We start from the raw sequence: 17,665 nt of genomic DNA, 5'->3' as shown, positions 1-17,665 counted from the left end.
GAGACTATTAAACCTGCAGCACTTCAACAGAGAGGTCTCAACCCCACATGCAGTTAAAGTGGACGTGTTTACTTTGTGTCTGGACTTCACATCCGAGCAGCAGCTTCCACACCGATAACCAACGCTCTCATCGTTGAACAAGAATACTTTAGGAGGGTTATAAAAAAATATATACTGCCCTCTATAACTGGAGTTGTTTTAAACACAGGGCGAACAAGCAGCTCCTGCACTCACCAGTAACACAACACTACAGTTCCATTAACAGTATAAATGTCTCATCTCTGTCTCTGCGCTGGTCGTCTCATAAATAATGCAGCAAATTAAAAAAACTCATGTTTGGGAGGAAGGTTTGAATCCTGCTGCCGAAGCCGTCTATCAGAAGATGTGCTCAGTGATATAAAACACTACATCTCATACATTAGTTTTCTATAACACAGAGGGACAATAATGTAAATGCATTCAGAACAAACAAAGCTGTGGTCTGGTTTGGGAGAGATGAGCCTTTTTATTCACGTTTTATAAAAACAGGCACCACTACAAAGAAAATACTGTAAAATGAGGAGAACTGGTGAAATGGAGACAATACGTTTGTCTGTATGAGAGTAAGTGGCGTTTCTGCAGAAACACAGATGATACTGATCTGTGTCACATCAACCAACACCCACAGGAAATGTCCTGAAGCACTCAGTGGTCAGATCCCTTTTCCTGCCTGTGTCCTCACTCGGCTGCAGCAGAAAGAGTCACTGCTCCACAGCGTCTGTAGAGAAGACTCCACTTCCACTGCAGAGCAACTCTCTCAGTGTTTCTCTCAGTGTGCGTCCTACACATGGCGTCTGGTGTGTAGCTACCTCTCATACTTTCATCTCCCATTTCTGGCCTTGAGCGTGAGTCAGACCTTCTCTTCCTCAGCTGCAGAGGAACAAGCCTGTTCTGAGGTTTTTCTGTTAAATGTCACCACTATTTAAAAAGGTAGAAGGTTGAACCACTGCAGATCTATGTGTGCACTCGTCCTAAAATAACAGCCTCTCCCATCCTCAGTAGTAGGGTTCTCTCACATGGCCATACAGGGATGTGAGGACAGGAAGCGGTTGTTTACAGAAGGCTTAGTGGTGTGTGTGTGTGTGTGTGTGAGTGTGTGTGTCTGTGTGTGTGTTCGGAGGTGGGAAACAGCTGCTGGCTGACGGGCCATCAGAAAGTCAGATCCTTGTCTCCCAGCGAGGAGAAGCACTGCTCGACGCTCTGCTCAGACACCTCCTCCAGCGTGGACGGGCTCCACTTGGGACTCTGGTCCTTGTCCACGAGCACTGGACACACACAGGACGACACAGAGACACAGAGACACACAGACACAGAGACACATATGATGAGAGTTGTACGTTTTGATTGTTGCTAGAAACCTGAAATTCACACCCAACCTCCACCTTCTTCCTCTTTGGTTGTACACTTACCAGCTCTGACTCCCTCATAGAAGTCACAGCCCCTCTGCAAAACAACAGAGACCAGTCAACCATGTGATTAAACCCTAAACTCACACAGATAAGTCACACTGGCATTGTACTTTAAAAGATTAATGAAATCTGTTTTCCAAAGTAAAGGAAGTGATTGTGTGTTTCCAGGCTGAGGATCCAGTTGGAGATGGGTGTGTTTACCATGCAGGCCTGGCCCAGTCGATACTCCATCACCAGCACGTCCCGCAGGCTCAGAGCGGCGCCCTCCTGCAGCTGCCTGAACGTGAGCTTCAGGGACGTGGGAGACATCTTGGACAAAGTCTGGAGGAGGAGGAGACGCGTTTAAGCGACTGAGAAACTGTGATCGACTGCTGAATTAGCTTTTAACTGCAGAAAGTATCACAGAAGAATAATAAGCACAGACGCGGTTGTGCATTGTGAATACTGAGGGCAGCACTGTGAGTCTGTGGTCTCGTACCAGTGGGTTTAGAATAAATATTTAATGGCTGAGCTGATCCCATTTGGCTTCGATTCAGATCTTCACGGTTTGAAAGGATCCTGGAAAACTGCGTTGAGCTTTAAATGTGTTATTTAATATCAACTAACTATTCTTCAAGTGTTACAAATGAAATAATAAACAATGATCAGTCATTAGAGAATCTTATCAACAGCTTTGAAATCCTGGAGTGACCTCGGAGTGATCAGCCGTGAAACAATAAGGAGAGGGGTGGGGTAGGATGGGGGGGGCGGGCTATCAGAGACATGCACTGTTTTCATACGCTTGTTCCCTTCTTGTGCTCAGGGTTGATCTCACTGAAACTGACGTGAAGAGTAAATCAAATAGAAGACACTCATCTATGCAAATAAAGTCAATTGTAGTTTCATTAAGGAACATTTATGGAACAAGGCCAGAGAGGAAATGTGTCATGAGGGATTCTGGTCCAGCCAACAAGGCACGAGACTAAACACTAACCCCATTAAGTGCTTAGCCCGAGGTAACTACTAATTACCAATATATACTACTAAACCCAAATAATGCCCTGGCTACATCCCAGCACTGTCAGCGGGGGGGGTTCCTGCAGAGAGGCTATGGGAAGGGCTGCAGCAGAATAAACATGTATACTAGCTGGAGAAAAAACAGATTGATGTGAGTGGTTGAGATGAAGCTGCAGGTCAGGAACTTACCTGAGCCTGTTTCTGAGCAAACTCAGAACCGTCTGCCTTCAGATTCTGTATTATTCCCTCCACACTGCTGGAGCTGAACAACCTTAAGGGAGAAAAACACAGGTTACCTCACTGTAAATATCTATTTCCAAAACTTTCACCAGCTATCTTGGGTAGAGTGCTTTTGATCAGGTCAAACTTGAAAGCACAAATGTTTTGCTTGTGAGTTTTCTTCGCGTACTAGAAACCTGATAAATCCTTATTCCTCTGAGCCATAGAGTGTCATCCAAAAAAAGCCCATCATCGAACCACAGTGTAGTTTCCATTTAGATTCTGTTTCTCCCCAGATTTAGATACGGTCAACGTGACCTTTGACCACCTTGAGTCCCAGTGAATTTTTGTTCCAGATATAATGAAGTTATCTGTGGGATATCAATCAATCCTGGGATGTATCGACTTAACATAAATATAAAATATCCCCTTGTTGTGAGATTCTATTCCTACCTGTCAATATCAGACATGTGTTTGTGCAGAGCAAAAGGCTTCTCAGCATCCAGACGACTCTGTGGAGAGAGAGAAAAGGATTCATTTCTGTTCTGGCTATTTTCAATTCCACATCAGTCTTCAAGTTATAAGGTGTGAAGACGCTGACCTGGTTCTGGTAGGTGTCCAGCACTCGGCTGATGTCTTCAGCCGAAGGAGACTTCAAGTCCACCAGCTCCTTCTCCAGCTCGGGGATCTAGTGAAGCAGGATCGAAGGCACGAGATGAACAGGAGCCACAGAAACACTTTCATCCTGCGTCTGTGTGTTGATCCCATGAGACTCTCAGCGGGATTCAGTTAATCATTTTTAAAATATCCCCATGTTTGGATTGGATGCAAGCGCTTTCACTCAAAACACAGTCTTAAAAAGTACAGTTACCCTGCGCTAGTTACATTTATTCTGTAATAGAATTTAGCTTGTTACTATGAATCTGAAGTGAGAAGTTTCAACCTTCAAACTTTGCTAAATGAAGTAGATCCAGCTCACTGCGGGTACATCCTGAAATTCAAGGTTATGGTTTTAAAAAAGCTCGGCCACCCACGGGTTTGATGTCAAGCCAGAAGCCAGAGAAACCCAACCTGTGTGTGTGTGTGTGTTTGTGTGTGTTGGCACATCTAGGTGAGAGTGACTCAGCACACAGGTTTCCAGTACAGAGCTTTAACCTCCACCTTTAACCTCCTCACAGCATCACTCACGCTCCGACTGGGCCGGAGCTGCTGGCAGGTTTAGATAATGAACAGTCAAATGTGTTGGATACAATATTTTGTTTCCTGTCCACGTTTTCCTCTGTTTTTGTCTCCTGTCCCCAAACAACACTGTCAACACATTGAGATCCTCTGTCCAGAGACTTCTGTCCGTCCCAAGATCCAGAACTAAGTGTTGTGAGGACCAAGACTCTGGAACTCTCTCCCTCCGTTCATCTGACAACACTTTTTTATTCATTAGCCTTTAAACGTGCTCTGAATGTTGTGTTGTTGTTGTTTATTTTGTTGTTATTGGTGATGGAAGTGATATTACACGTTTTAAAGCACTCTGGATCAACAATGTTGTTTTATAAAGTGTTAAATGAATCAAGCTGAAGTTGACGTGGAGCTTCTTTACCTTCGCAGACTCAACAAAGTGAGTGGCCACTCCGGCTTTGTGCACATCACGTCCTCTGAGGCGGAAACCGGTCAGAGCCAGAAACAGACCCAACCGGCCCTGGAGCCTCGGAAGAAAATAACCACCTCCCACATCCGGGAAAAGCCCTGTCGGAAAAAAAAAGAAAATTCTGCTTTGAAACATATTTCTGTAGTTTCAACCCATTTGTTACTGTTCACCTCAAAAACTCTAATGATGTGACAGCAACTTAAAGCTGACAGGGTTTCCCTAAAGTGAGATGAGAGTCAAGAATATTCAATCTAATTTAATGTGAGACAAGGAAAAGCATATTTGAACTTAAACAATTAACCAATTATCAGAAAAGTTGCAGATTAACTTTCTTGTCAGGGACTAATTAATCAAACAACTAATTGGTGGAGCTTTATAACAAATACTACTAATAAGTAGTGAACTATAGTATTAAGTTTTAAAACACAACCACCACCCTCACAAAATATCTTCCCTTCTCATCCACAGGTGATTTACACACTGAGATCATTAATTACGACAATTTAACAGAACAAATGATTGCTCACACACCAGTAACACACACACACAAACACACACACATTTCATTATAATCAACAGTTCACGTGCATCATCAATAATGTTTCACTTTGATTCCCGTGGTTCTGACAGGAAATGAGATTCCACAGGGTCACAGTTGGTTTCCCGACAGCTTTGGTGGTGGGGGGGGGGGGGGATTAGATGAGTTGACCTGATTCAGGGCTGAAAATGTAATATCATAAATGTGTCAGATTATGGCAGCCGGTCAAAATGCTACAGCCGGGTTAAATCTGGTAATCCTGGGTTGGGGGGGGTTAATGTTGATGCGTGTGAGAGGTAGTGTGTTAGTATGTGAGAGAGAGAGATGAGCGAGCGAGTGTGTGTGTGTGTGTGTGTGTAGTTTGAGGGCTGCAACTACCAAATATTATCTTTACATCATGTATTGATTCATCTGCGGATTAATCTTGTGATTTCGTTTAAAGAAGCTAAAAAAAATAAAATGGTTTGATTTAAGCTTTTGTCATTTTATCACTTGAGTGACGGCTGCAGCTGGAACACAATGGATATGAAATGAGGAACTATTCTCAACGTCAGAGCTTTTGTATCTGCAACGTTTTGTGCTTTACTTATTATTAACTAAATCACATTAAAAGACCAACAGTTAATTCGTCTCTCTCCCTAAACTTTCCCTCTTCCCCACTCGTGTCTGTGGCGCTCAGCTAAAAACCCATTGGTTCCTTCAGGAGATTTAAATCTTTAAAAACAGGCCACAGAGTTTTATTTTTCAAGAACTCGGTTATTTCCTAAAAGATTTGGACTGAAAGTGTTTCTCAACCAGGAGGAAACTGAGCTATTTGTTGTGAACTGTTTCCAGCTGCGGATTATTATACACATGTGCTGTCCAGTGAGTATTACAGCAGCAGGACAGTGTACGTGGCGTGTGTGTGTGTGTGTGTGTGTGTGTGTGTGTGTGTGTGTGTGTGTGTGTGTGTGTGTGTGTGTGTGTGTGTAAAGAAGCAGTGTGGCTTATTTGTATGTGTTTAATAGTTTTTGGAGAACAATGGAGTTTAACAGTACAGAGGAATAAGGATAAGTTCTTTGTTGGTTTTGGTAATTTCATACAATTTTTTTTCCCCCAATCTGTAATCAAGTCTTAAATAATTTAATAACTGTGCCACACATTTTCACCCTTGGTCAGAGGCTGTCTCACTCGTCTTTGGTCCTGCGTTTGATGGGTGATTGTTGAATGATAAAGTGTTGTTGAGTGGTGGTGGTGTGGGGGGGGCCGGGGTGGAAGACCATTAATAAATGATGCCCAGGACCCTCAGAATATTCATCTGATATTGTGATGAAACCCAGAGAGGAACAAAGGACGACATCCATCCATTGTGACACAGAGAACATGTCAGTAAAGGTTCTGAGGGAAACAGTAAAAACTACGTACTACAGGCCTTTAATGTGTTGGCCACTTTACTCCTTTAACTTTTCATTACATTTCTGACTAGTGTTATGGAACCTAGGAACGGTCATTTCAGACTTTCTGAGGTTGAGGTGAATAGGAGTCTCTATATTAACCCGAGGTGTGGATGTGAGAGTGAATGCTCCACCAGGACCCCCCCACAGGATAAGCAGTGTAGATAATGAATTGATGGACCTTTGCTTAATGACTCTAAATATTCTCCAGGATAAGTTCCTTTGTGTTTTCCTCATGTTCTACTGATTAGAAGCGTGACACATGACGTCTGCAGCTGCTTCTTTATCCCTGATGTGCTTTCCTGTTACACACACACACACACAACTGAGCTGGAACCCCACCTAACTACTGCAGGTGGCTAAGACCCCTCACTGGCTTCCCACCAGCCGTCGACCCCAGAATGAAGGAGAACATGCACTTGAATTACTCTCACCCCTGTTAAAGAGGACACTGGGAACAGCTATTACATTAAACTCTTTCCTTTTCTCTATTATGTTAATGTGAAAGGATGTTGATGCATCTTCGTGTAATTAGGACGCAGCTGCATACTTCAAACTTCCTCTGCAATCAGGCCTGGGACTGATGCATCCACCATGTTATTACAGCCCCTGTTACATTAACTCTTCTAATGTGGATTGATCTGTGAACACTGGTATCTCTTGTTTAATTAACTTATACCTCCCTCTTCTGTTTAGTTGCCCCACATCATTTAAGCATAGCGCCACCTTCTGTCCAGCTGGAGTCAGGTCTGATATCCAGATTACGTTCTAAAAGCTACATCCAGGTAGTGGACAATGACTTTAAAACTAATAAAACAGTAGAAACAACAACCAGCAGAGGTCTGATGAGTTTTAAAAATAAAGCGAGAATGTTATTCTGCTACACTGGAATTTGTTGAACTTAACTTGAAATGTCAAGTCAGTTCCAGCTCTTGAAAACCCTCCTGCACCATATTGACCTACTTCAGTGGAAAAAGCCAGATTCCACAGTGTGACTCCAGCTAAGAGGAAACTCAGCACAGAGGAGAAGCTCTTGAAAGGATCCGACTCCGGGATCAAGGCTAAAATAAGCAGAGAGGGTCTTGAAGCAGCAAACGGTGCAACGTGAAGAGCGGGTCTGTGATTGCACAGAGGAGGTGCTGATAGCGGCTGGTGCAGAGGCCTGGGAGTCGAGTAACAACAATAGTGACAATGTGTTATGACCACAGCAGCTCAGAGGAGGATTAGACCAGATTCCTGTCCCTCCTGCCAAAGACACTGGAGAGTTGGACAGACACCAGGAGAGTCTCGTTTCAGCATTGATATTAAAACGAGAGACACTGGATGTCTTTTGTTAGACTGAGACCCTGAATACACACATTCTGTCCACAAATCTCCTCATTCAGTCGGTCATCAGCCCTTGCAATTGAATTATCATCCCATTTCCTCCCACTCTTCGTTGTGGCCTTGCCTTTGAGAAAATCCCACACATCTATCAGAGCACATCAACGAGCACGTCTTGCCTTTTGCTTTCTGTTACAGTCATTTCCTGTCCGCTGACAACATAATCTCCATCCAGATAGCACAGCACAGCGCTACACATCAGCAGGAAGGTTATAGTCTGTGCACTGGTAGGACACTCACTGTATTACCTTATCAACTGAACTACAATAACATCTGTCGGTTGAGGGGATGTTTAGTCGGCCCTCAGAATCTATTCATCACCTGTAGAAGGTCAATACACTGAGGACACTCGCTGCCATCCTTCTCCTAATATCTTGTTTAAACCCACATTCATATGTAGTAAAAGAGCAGTGATGAGCCATCTGGACTTAAGTGACTAAAGACTAGTTTATGTTAAAATGTCAGCAGCAATTTGCCAGTTGTAAGAGATTTGTTACTAATCTCCTCAGCGCCTCAGGAGTCGGCCATCTGTCTACAGGAGACAATTAGCTAAAGAGCAATCTAGCTCCAGCTTAGTATCCTGCCAGTGGCTGCTTACACTCCAGGAACCGACTAAGACAGTAAAACAATCAAATAAACTCCCTATGTAGGATAAGTTTATTTATTATTACTTATTATTATATGTTACACTGCTCTTATTTTTGGGTAAGTGGGCTTAGATAATGCAAAATTTGTCATTTTGAAGACCTGTGTAATTATTCTTGTTTTTTTAATTTTAGGAGTTAAGATTTTCTACAATTGTAGTGACAACGGGACAAAGTGTCTCAGAAATGTACAAATTCAACTGATATTAACCGTTTCCTTTCTGCCTTTAAAGTGCAAGGAAAGGGAAAGAATTGAGGAAACGTGTATTTCAATAATGAGAAAGAACGGCTGCACAGCTGGAGTCAGCAGGCGAGAGACTGTTCTGTGGTGAACAGATAATATGAAGCTCTTCATGATGAGGGTAAAACACAACCACTGCTAATTCTGATCCTGTTTATCGATGTTTCCTGACACCACACTAATCTGTTGCCTCTTTTGATATTAACTCTACCAGTAGTCAATCTCTCACGTCTATGGTTGTCAGGACGGAGGTTTCCCATCGCATCTCGTACCAAACACATCTCAGCAGCCTGACAGACCTTGAGTCAGGACAGTCTTACCGATGGCAGTCTCCGGCATGGCAAACAGCGTCTTCTCAGTGGCCACTCGGAAACGTCCGTGGACCGACAGACCCACGCCCTGCAGGTGGAGGAGAACGAGGGTTAGGAAGCAAATCAGGGCAAGGACGCATCAAGGATGAACAGAAGAGGAAAGCAGCTGTGCAGACAGAGGACACAGGGAGGACAGGCAGGGCAAGGAGACATCATTAATAACTCTCACCTCTGCAGAGAAAGAATGAGCTCAAGTTCAAGATGAAAAATTATGAGTGTGAACATGAGGACACTTCCAGCGCAGTAGGAACTCTGTGTATGTGTGTCAGATTATATCACCTGGTTACCATGGAAACAAAATCCCCCCTTGCACACATCCTGGCTAAGTATCACACAACGTAGATACACACCAAGTGCATTGTATAAGACCGACAGGTGAGTGGCCATGTAGTTCTAATGAACAATCAATTATCAGAGTCATTTAAAGTCACTCGTTAGTCCCGGTTCATTAACGCATTAACCCAACTGTCCTTCATCCAATCAGAACAAGACAAGAAGAATCAAACTCTAACTGCAGCAAAAGGAATCCATTAAATTGACTTTAAGATCAAAATGAAAAGAAGACAGCGATAAAGAGAAAGACAAGACACACAAAATGGGTTGAGCTCAAGATATGTGGATCTAATACAAGAGCAGAGTGTAATCACATTACTCCACAGACCCTAATTATCTGTTCTGATGATTTCTTATAATTAAAGAAATCGTTCAGCCACAGGGGAAGATGAGGAGCAGGGTCATTTAGTGGTGAGTTCAGAGGAGAAGCCAACATGTCGTCCACTGCTGGTGATTGATGACAGTGGAAGGAAAATCATGTGAAACCAAGACGGCTTCACATTCACATGAAGAGGAAGACGCTGGTGATTCATTTCTTTTAATGAATTCCTATTTCAGGTTCATTGATTCACGGAGACAACGTCAAGTCTCAGGTCATCGTAAATCTGCTTGAAGCTCAATAGTACAAGAGCCAAGATGTTTCCTCTTGTCTCCTTCGATTGGGAGCAGCTGTACATACAGTATAGTGTATAGTGTAGTTCATAGACAGTAGTGTATATACAGTATATGAGTAATGTTAAAAAAGTAATGTTATTTAAGCCATTAACCATAAAATAAATGTAATATAAATTAATAAAAAGGGAAAATCCTATACAGGATTATTTCATTGAATTCTACGTAATATACAAAAGAAATACACATCCATTGGTGAATGTATGTATTTGTCAGCCTATCCGTACTTTTCAATAAAGGTTTTTTAAGGGTAATTTGACAGTAAGTGTTTCGCAACTTCTGCTGCCAGGCTTTTTTACAGGGAAAAAAGGGGAATTTTTTTTAGTATAGTATATTAAATATAAGGCTACAGCCAGCAGACAATTAGCTTAGCTTAGCATAAGACAGCAAAAGGGGAACGGTTAGCCTGGCTCTGTCCTCAGGTTTAAAAAAAAGAGAGGGGTAAGAGTAAGTCACCCTTGAGTTTCAGTGAATCATTTGTGCCACATGTAAGGAGAATCCCTCCAGAGTTCCAGAAAGTGTCCAGGACACCTTACCGCCCCTTCGGGGGAATGACAGGAACACGTCTGGACCTCAGTGCACGTCTGAAAGCAGCTTTAGAGCTGAGGAGAGTCACATTTTCACATCGAGCGAAAAGAGATAAGAGCTGTAGATACCAACTGCCACCATGGGAACACACAGTGATTGTGTGTCTTTAACAGGTTCTACGTGTGGAGCAAACAGTGAACACTAAAAGCCAAAGCACCTGCCGGTGTTATCACCGAACCTCTAACAACCTTATCGTTATTCATAATGAGCAACAGGGCAGTTAATAAACTCATGAGCCTTAATACAAGGGAATAAATAATAATACAAACAACATTTTAACTGTGTTTAATTATGTTAAATAAACGCTTATTGTAGCGTGTTTTGTTGGATACTGCTGTTAGAGGCATTACAGGCGGCGACAGTTGGATAAGTAACTTAACTTAACATACACACATCTATGTGCAGCACTTTATCACACACATTAATCACACACATTAATCTCACACTACCGGCACAGACATCAGGGGCAACATGGGGTTCATAATCTTGCCCAAGGGCACTTCGGCAAACTGAAGGTGAAGGTGGAGACTTGACTTGAGTTTACTTTAAGTCCACAGAAGATATGGATTCCAAATTAAGAAATATAGGAGAAATATAGACAAATACAAAGAAAGCTGCCGGCTGAATCACTGCCAAGCAACAATCAGTGAGTTGATTACAGACAAGCTGCCGTCACCTTGTTCTTACGGAGGAGTGAAGGGACGTGTGGAGAGTCAGAGAACTGCAGGCTCTGCCCTGAGGCCGTGAGACAAACCAACACTATCTGTCCACTGGAGACAAAACAGGCCTTTGTCAAAGTCACACAACACAAAGAGGCAAACAACAGACACAGATTGTGACTTGTGTTGGCTTAGGATATGATTATACTCCACGACTGCACTTTGTCAACATGTTGGCAGTTTGGTCTCAGGACAAGGAAACAGGTTCAGTTTCTCTATCTGGAGACGTTTGGTGGGAAACGGAAGCAGGAGTAAAAAAGAGTGATGTTAAAGATTTGGGTTTCATTAGTGTTGTTAAAATAAACTCCAATTTCCTTTGTTATACTGCTGTTTATAAGATTTTATTGTGATAATTACATCTTATACCTATCTATGAATATATATCTACATATTGTTTTATTGCCCAGCTCTCATAGAAACAACAAGACTGGAAAACAAGAGCAAAAGCAGATTTTGCTTAGGAAAGAAATGAAAGAGAAAAATTAGTTGGATGCACCCAGAGGAACGAGGGAGCGTTTCATCAACATTAGCCGAGTTTCTCCATAAAAGTAGTGGAACATTGTTCCATGCTGGTGTGGTACCACCACGCACCATATAAGAGCATGTCTGCAGATCCTGCTGTAAACAATTGAAATGTGAAAAAGTGCACAGAGGAGCCTGTTTATAGCTCATGCTTTACAAAATTTATATCGCAGAGTTTGCGCTGATTGAGGAGCGGTTCATAAAGGCCTCATCAGGATATATATGGCTTGTACAAATATTGATAAAACAGGTGGGGAGGAATCCATGAGGAGGATGTAGAAGAGCTGTGTGCGTATCTGCAGTGCAACACCTCTGCTCTCCAGGTCAAGCAGAGGTTTGACAAAGTCAGAAACGTAGCGCTGACACTGTGCATGAGAGCATGAGCCTCTCAGTGGGTGAGAACACAACATATATGTTACTTTCTACATCACAAGAAGCACTGAGCCAGCTCTGAAAATGAGAATCCTCCTCCTCTCACTGTCGTCCTCTGATCAGATGACGAGGACACGGGACATAAAAGACTTCTGTTCGACAAGAGGAAGAGATTACAGTCTCCAGACAAATGTCCTACAAATAAGTCAGCGTGATACGATGTCAATGTTTAAAATCTGAAGAGCGATCTCAAACATGCCGACAGGAACGATGGACTCAGCGTCTGCTCCAACGCAAAGCACGACAGACACGGATTAACGACGCACAGACCTTAATTCTAGGGATTTTAAACTTGGGCAGCAATGAATAATGTGCGTGAGATGAGATTCCTGTGATGTAAGAGGTGTGTGTGTGTGTGTGTTTGTGTGTGTGTGTGTGTGTGTGTGTGTGTGTGTCTTTGACCTGCTAATGACATGTCTTGATTCCCTGTGGGTTTGTTATCATTCAGATGAGTTCTGGTTCTACGTGGGAGTTCTGCCCCGAGTTCACTGCAGATCTGGCAGCAGAGACTCCGGTGCCTCTCTGACTTCTCCTTATATAGAGCTCGCCTGTTTTCCACCGTGACACACACGCGCAACAGCAATCAGCCCGAGGATGGTTTGTGTCGACATTAGTGTCACTGAGTGGACGTGACAAATACTGGAGGTGGACGTCACGTCGCTGTGTTCCCAGAGCCATAAATCCAAGCACCCACTTTGCTGACATCATCATTTCTCGGACACAAGGAGGTCTAATTCGATTTTGGTGGTGGAAGGTCAAAGGTCAAGGTCATGGTGACCTCACAAAGCCCATGTTTTACCTTGTGAAGGTGATATCTCTGGGACGCCGTCAAGGAATCCTTTAACATTCGGCACAAACATTCACTTGGACTCCAGGATTGACTCACTGGATTTTGGCAGCCAAAGGTCAAAGGTCAAGGTGGCCTCAGAAAGTATGTTTTTTTGATATATATATTTATGACTCAATGTTAACGCTCACAGTCAAAACAGCTGTCAGTCAAAACACAGTGACAACCTCACTGTGCAAAACCTGCCAGCAGCAAACAGACAACTTTAGCAAGTAGCTGAGCAACATAATTCAGCTAAGGAGTCAGATATTTCCCCTAAGAACTGATTGAGGAACAAAAATAAAAGGTAGAATAATGTCTGGTTACTAGAAACACACTCACACTCTCTCTCTGACCTCAAAAAAGACAAAACCATACACAACTACAAGCTGTCATCTTCAGCCCATCTTGTGAAAGTCCTACTTCTCTCTACTTGAAAGAAAACATTCAGACAAACAGTGCAAAGAGCCGACAGCACGTCCAAAATAACACCAAACAAGTGTGAAGTATAAAGAGTCAAACAAAAAGACAACGCAAGATTCAAAACAAAAACACAGAAAGCCAGAATTCCAAGTTCGACAGTTGTCGTCATCACCAGTTACATCACCGGGGGATTTAGTACTTATTTCTAAATCTACCTCAACTTTTCACAACTCTCCCCAAAACAGCTGTAATGGTCAGTTCGTTGTAATGAGAGCAACTGTTGTGCAAAAGGTCTCGTTAGGTCCTTAAACATCTCTCTGCCACAGGGACACTGACACACAAACAAACACACAAACACACACAATGAGTAATGACCCTGTACACACTGGTGGCTGTGTGCGACCTTGGTGACACATCGTGGGGTAAAATAAAGGTCAAGGTCACAGCGGAAGAAAAAGAACCGAGTCATCCAGACGACGACTTCTCCTGCGACCTGATGAGTTCAACAACGTGTCACTGCTGATAAATGAGTCTTTGTGCAGCTCAGTCTGAATCTCACATCATCATCACACTCACTGTGGGTGAGGTGCTACTTCATATTCCAACCAGATGTGACAGCTGGAGCGAAGAACCAGTGGCAGCAACAGCGCTCTGTCACTTCTCCTTCTGTCCAATCAGAGGCCACCTTGCAACGTGCAGCAGGTAACAGTGGAAAACAGCTCTGTGCTGACCCCTACTGGCAAAGTGTTATATCACACCTCATCTAAAGAGACATGCTGAACAGTGAAGCACTACAAAGATGAGAAATACTAATCTATGATGCAAAAGAAAAAGATATCGAACACAAATCTGTCCAAGGTGAACCTTTCCATGCAATAAACATATATTAATAATAAATGCACTTACCCCTCCCATGGTTATTCCATCAATAAGGGCGATGTACGGCTTTCTGCATGATCCTTGGGAGATGAAATAAAATGGGTTACAAAACAAAGAAGGAAAACTAATAGAAGAGATAGTTGGACAGTTGGAAATATCACTGTAGGTGAATGATTTTTTAAAGGCAGGTGTAATTCTCATTGAACTCATTAAGCGCACCTATAGCATCGTTGAGAATGTATTCCTCCCGGAAAAAGTCCTGTGCAAGAGAGTCACCGACCTTCCCAGCTTCTGTCACCGCTGGAAAATAATACGATAATGACATTATTAGTCATGATGCACATTCAATCCTCCCATTGATCGAACCTGCGAGGCTGCTTCGTACCTCGGATGTCTCCTCCAGCGCAGAACGCTTTCCCACCGGCTCCTTTGACGATGACCAGGTCAGTGTCAGTGTCATTCTCCCACGTCTAGAATTACACACACACAAATAAAGCAATTTACAAGACAACACAATCAGATCATGTTCATGTTTATGTTGCTGAGCTAAAACAAGGTTAGGTACCATGTAGTCCTTAGTTACAACTTACAACGTTCAAAACATTAGTTTAAACAACCACAACTATTAACTGGAATCAATATTAACACAAATATGATACTTAGTTGTTTTTAATTGGACAGAAAGTTTTGGTCTTCTGGGTTGAACATGGCTCATAACTAGTGTTGTAAACCATCTCATACTTTTGGGGGCTGATGTTCATTTAGAGTCAACCTGTAAATCATGAAGGATTAAAACCCTCTATTCAAATCTGTCTGTTTTCTATTATCCAGCTAAATCAAACTTAAATACAATTTCTAGGACCGCGAAGCAGCACTGGGCGGGCCCGAGCACATGCATTTTGAAGCGTTGCATGCGTTTTGCCTGAAACAAATAATGACTGAGGAAATATTGACACAGAGCTGTTCAGGCTTGGACTCTGATCATGAGACAGAAGTTTGGTGGTGATAGGACAATGCACAGTGGAGTTATGACAACAGAACTGCGCCTCCTAACGGTTTGAGGAAATGTCCCAATTCTGAGAGAGAGAAAGAGAGAGAGAGAGACGTCACCTTTGCAAGACATAAAGTTTCCTTTGATCTATGACGACTGACACTGACACTGCAGGAGTGGAGTTGTTTATTTACGGCTCAGCATCAAAGGATTCGTGGTCCATTCCTCCAGATTACGTACATTTTCACCACTTTCTAACTTTCTGCAAATTTTTGTAAGAATTTGAGAATGTTAAAGCCCTAATTTGCCTCAATAATAATAATCCTTACAATTTTAATAGGGCCTCACTGTCTGTCAGTGCCTGTCGGTGCTCGGGCCCTCATTATTGTTAAACACAATTTTACAGCTAAACTATAAACTGTTACATAAGTGCAGCAGTTTGGGGTCAAACTGTGTAAAAGGGTTTATGGTCAAATCTGTCCAATAACAATCTCGGAGACACCTTGACCGGGTCAAAGTGAGTGAGATAGTAGAGGCCATTTGCAATCACTAGCACACTGATGTGACCTTTGACCTGACGCCAAAGCTCCTTGACCTTCGGCCTAGTTGAAGTTTAAATGAACCAGGTTTTGCACCCACCTTGAGCTGAGGGTAGATCTGTCGGATCATGGGCAGGTTCAGGGCGTTCAGGACCTTGGGTCGGTTCAGGGTGATCACACCGGCTCGGCCCACCTTCTCCAGCAGCACGCCTGCTTCCACATGACTGGACATCTGAAAACACACAACACACAACACACAACACACAACATCTGTAGATGTATTTACAATAGACTGTTTTCAAAAGGCAGTTTCACCGAGCGTCATGAGGACGTTAATGTAACTTTGAGTGTATCATCGATTTGTAGCTCGATGGTTCCTTGTTGTTGTTTGTCAGACACATCAAGTTCCTTTTGTTTACTTTTCATCTCTCTCTAAATACTGGACGGAACAATTTAAATACATTAGAGCATTAATAACTCACCATGTGTCCCTGGATTCGCTGCAGTCTGCAGAGGGATCTCAGTCTGGAGGAGACAGACAGGGAGGGGACAAACATTAGAGACGGTACAGGCTGCACACACTGCATCTGAGACAGAGGGAGGAGGACAGGTGGAGAGGAGGAGAGAGGGAGGAGGACAGGAGGAGGAGAGAGAGGAGGACAGGTGGACAGGTGGAGAGAGGGAGGAGGAAAGGTGGACAAGAGGACAGGAGGAGAGAAGGAGGAGGATAGGAGGAGAGAAGGAGGAGGACAGGAGGAGGAGAGAGAGGAGGACAGGTGGACAGGAGGAGGAGGACAGGAGGACAGGTGGAGAGAAGGAGGACAAGTGGACAGGAGGACAGGTGGACAGGAGGAGAGAGGGAGGAGGACAGATGGACAGGTGGAGAGGAGGAGACAGGGAGGAGGACAGGTGGACAGGAGGAGAGAGGGAGGAGGACAGGTGGACAGGAGGACAGGACAGGTGGACAGGTGGAGAGAAGGAGGAGGACAGGTGGACAGGAGGACAGAGGACAGAGGACAGGTGGACAGGAGGAGAGAGGGAGGTGGACAGGTGGACAGCAGGAGAGAAGGAGGAGGACAGGTGGACAGGTGGACAGAAGGAGAGAGGGAGAGACGGAGGAGGACAGGAGGAGAGAGGGAGGAGGACAGGAGGACAGGTGGAGAGAAGGAGGAGGACAGATGACAGGTTGATAGAGGGAGGAGGACAGGTGGACAGGAGGAGAGAGGGAGGAGGACAGGAGGACAGGAGGAGAGAAGGAGGAGGACAGGAGGACAGGAGGAGAGAGGGAGGAGGACAGATTAAGTAAATAGTTGATATAAGTTGTTTCCTCCAGAGGAAGCGAGCAGCCCTCGAGCTGCCCCCACCCCACTACGTGTCCGGGACACGGTGTCCTCAGAGACAGAGACATGTCCTCCAGCTCCTACCTGCAGGAGGTCAACACCGCTAGAGACATGATGGTCTGTCCCTCGTCTCGTGTCCACAGAAGCTGCTGGATGGAAACACAGCTCGTCTCCACTGCCCTCTCCACTTCACTTCCGGGTAGAGGACACAAGCAGCCTCTGATTGGTCAGTGAGGATGACGCCCAGGAGGGCTGAGCTCGTAGCTGTGTTTGTGCGACACTGCCCTCTACTGTCGGGAAGGAGAACTGTGTCCAGTGTTCTTTCAATGTGGAACCAGAGAATTCATAATCAAAGTTCATTTTCCTTCTTTTCCATAAACATTTACTTAAATTGTATTAATTTTCTTACTTTATGATTTATTAACGCGCTGTATTAGATAATCAATAGTGAAATAACACAGGCTATTATTATATGTATTTTATATT

General features: G+C 43.7%; 1 protein-coding gene across 2 annotated transcripts; it reads right to left on the bottom strand.

Moving 5' to 3' along the window:
* Positions 1-485: 485 nt before the first annotated feature.
* hibch (3-hydroxyisobutyryl-CoA hydrolase) lies at positions 486-17,371 on the bottom strand. 2 transcript variants are annotated; one of them, XM_061088303.1, is made up of 14 exons: positions 17,264-17,371; positions 16,322-16,364; positions 15,940-16,071; positions 14,695-14,779; positions 14,529-14,609; positions 14,337-14,389; positions 8,865-8,943; positions 4,258-4,403; positions 3,265-3,351; positions 3,117-3,175; positions 2,634-2,715; positions 1,650-1,769; positions 1,449-1,482; positions 486-1,304 (listed from the first exon to the last, which is right to left on the bottom strand). In XM_061088303.1, exons 1-14 carry the CDS (start codon positions 17,290-17,292, stop codon positions 1,189-1,191), a joined length of 1,146 nt encoding a protein of 381 aa, XP_060944286.1. In that variant the 5' UTR covers positions 17,293-17,371; the 3' UTR covers positions 486-1,188. The 2 variants fall into 2 exon arrangements, with proteins under 2 accessions (XP_060944286.1, XP_060944285.1); XM_061088302.1 differs by lacking the exon at positions 17,264-17,371 and having other exon boundaries at positions 16,322-16,396.
* Between the last annotated feature and the right edge of the window lie 294 nt (positions 17,372-17,665).

The sequence above is a fragment of the Limanda limanda genome, chromosome 16, assembly GCF_963576545.1.
Source record: "Limanda limanda chromosome 16, fLimLim1.1, whole genome shotgun sequence".
Classification (NCBI taxonomy): Eukaryota; Metazoa; Chordata; class Actinopteri; order Pleuronectiformes; family Pleuronectidae; genus Limanda; species Limanda limanda.
This window is presented reverse-complemented; position numbering and strand designations above follow the sequence as displayed.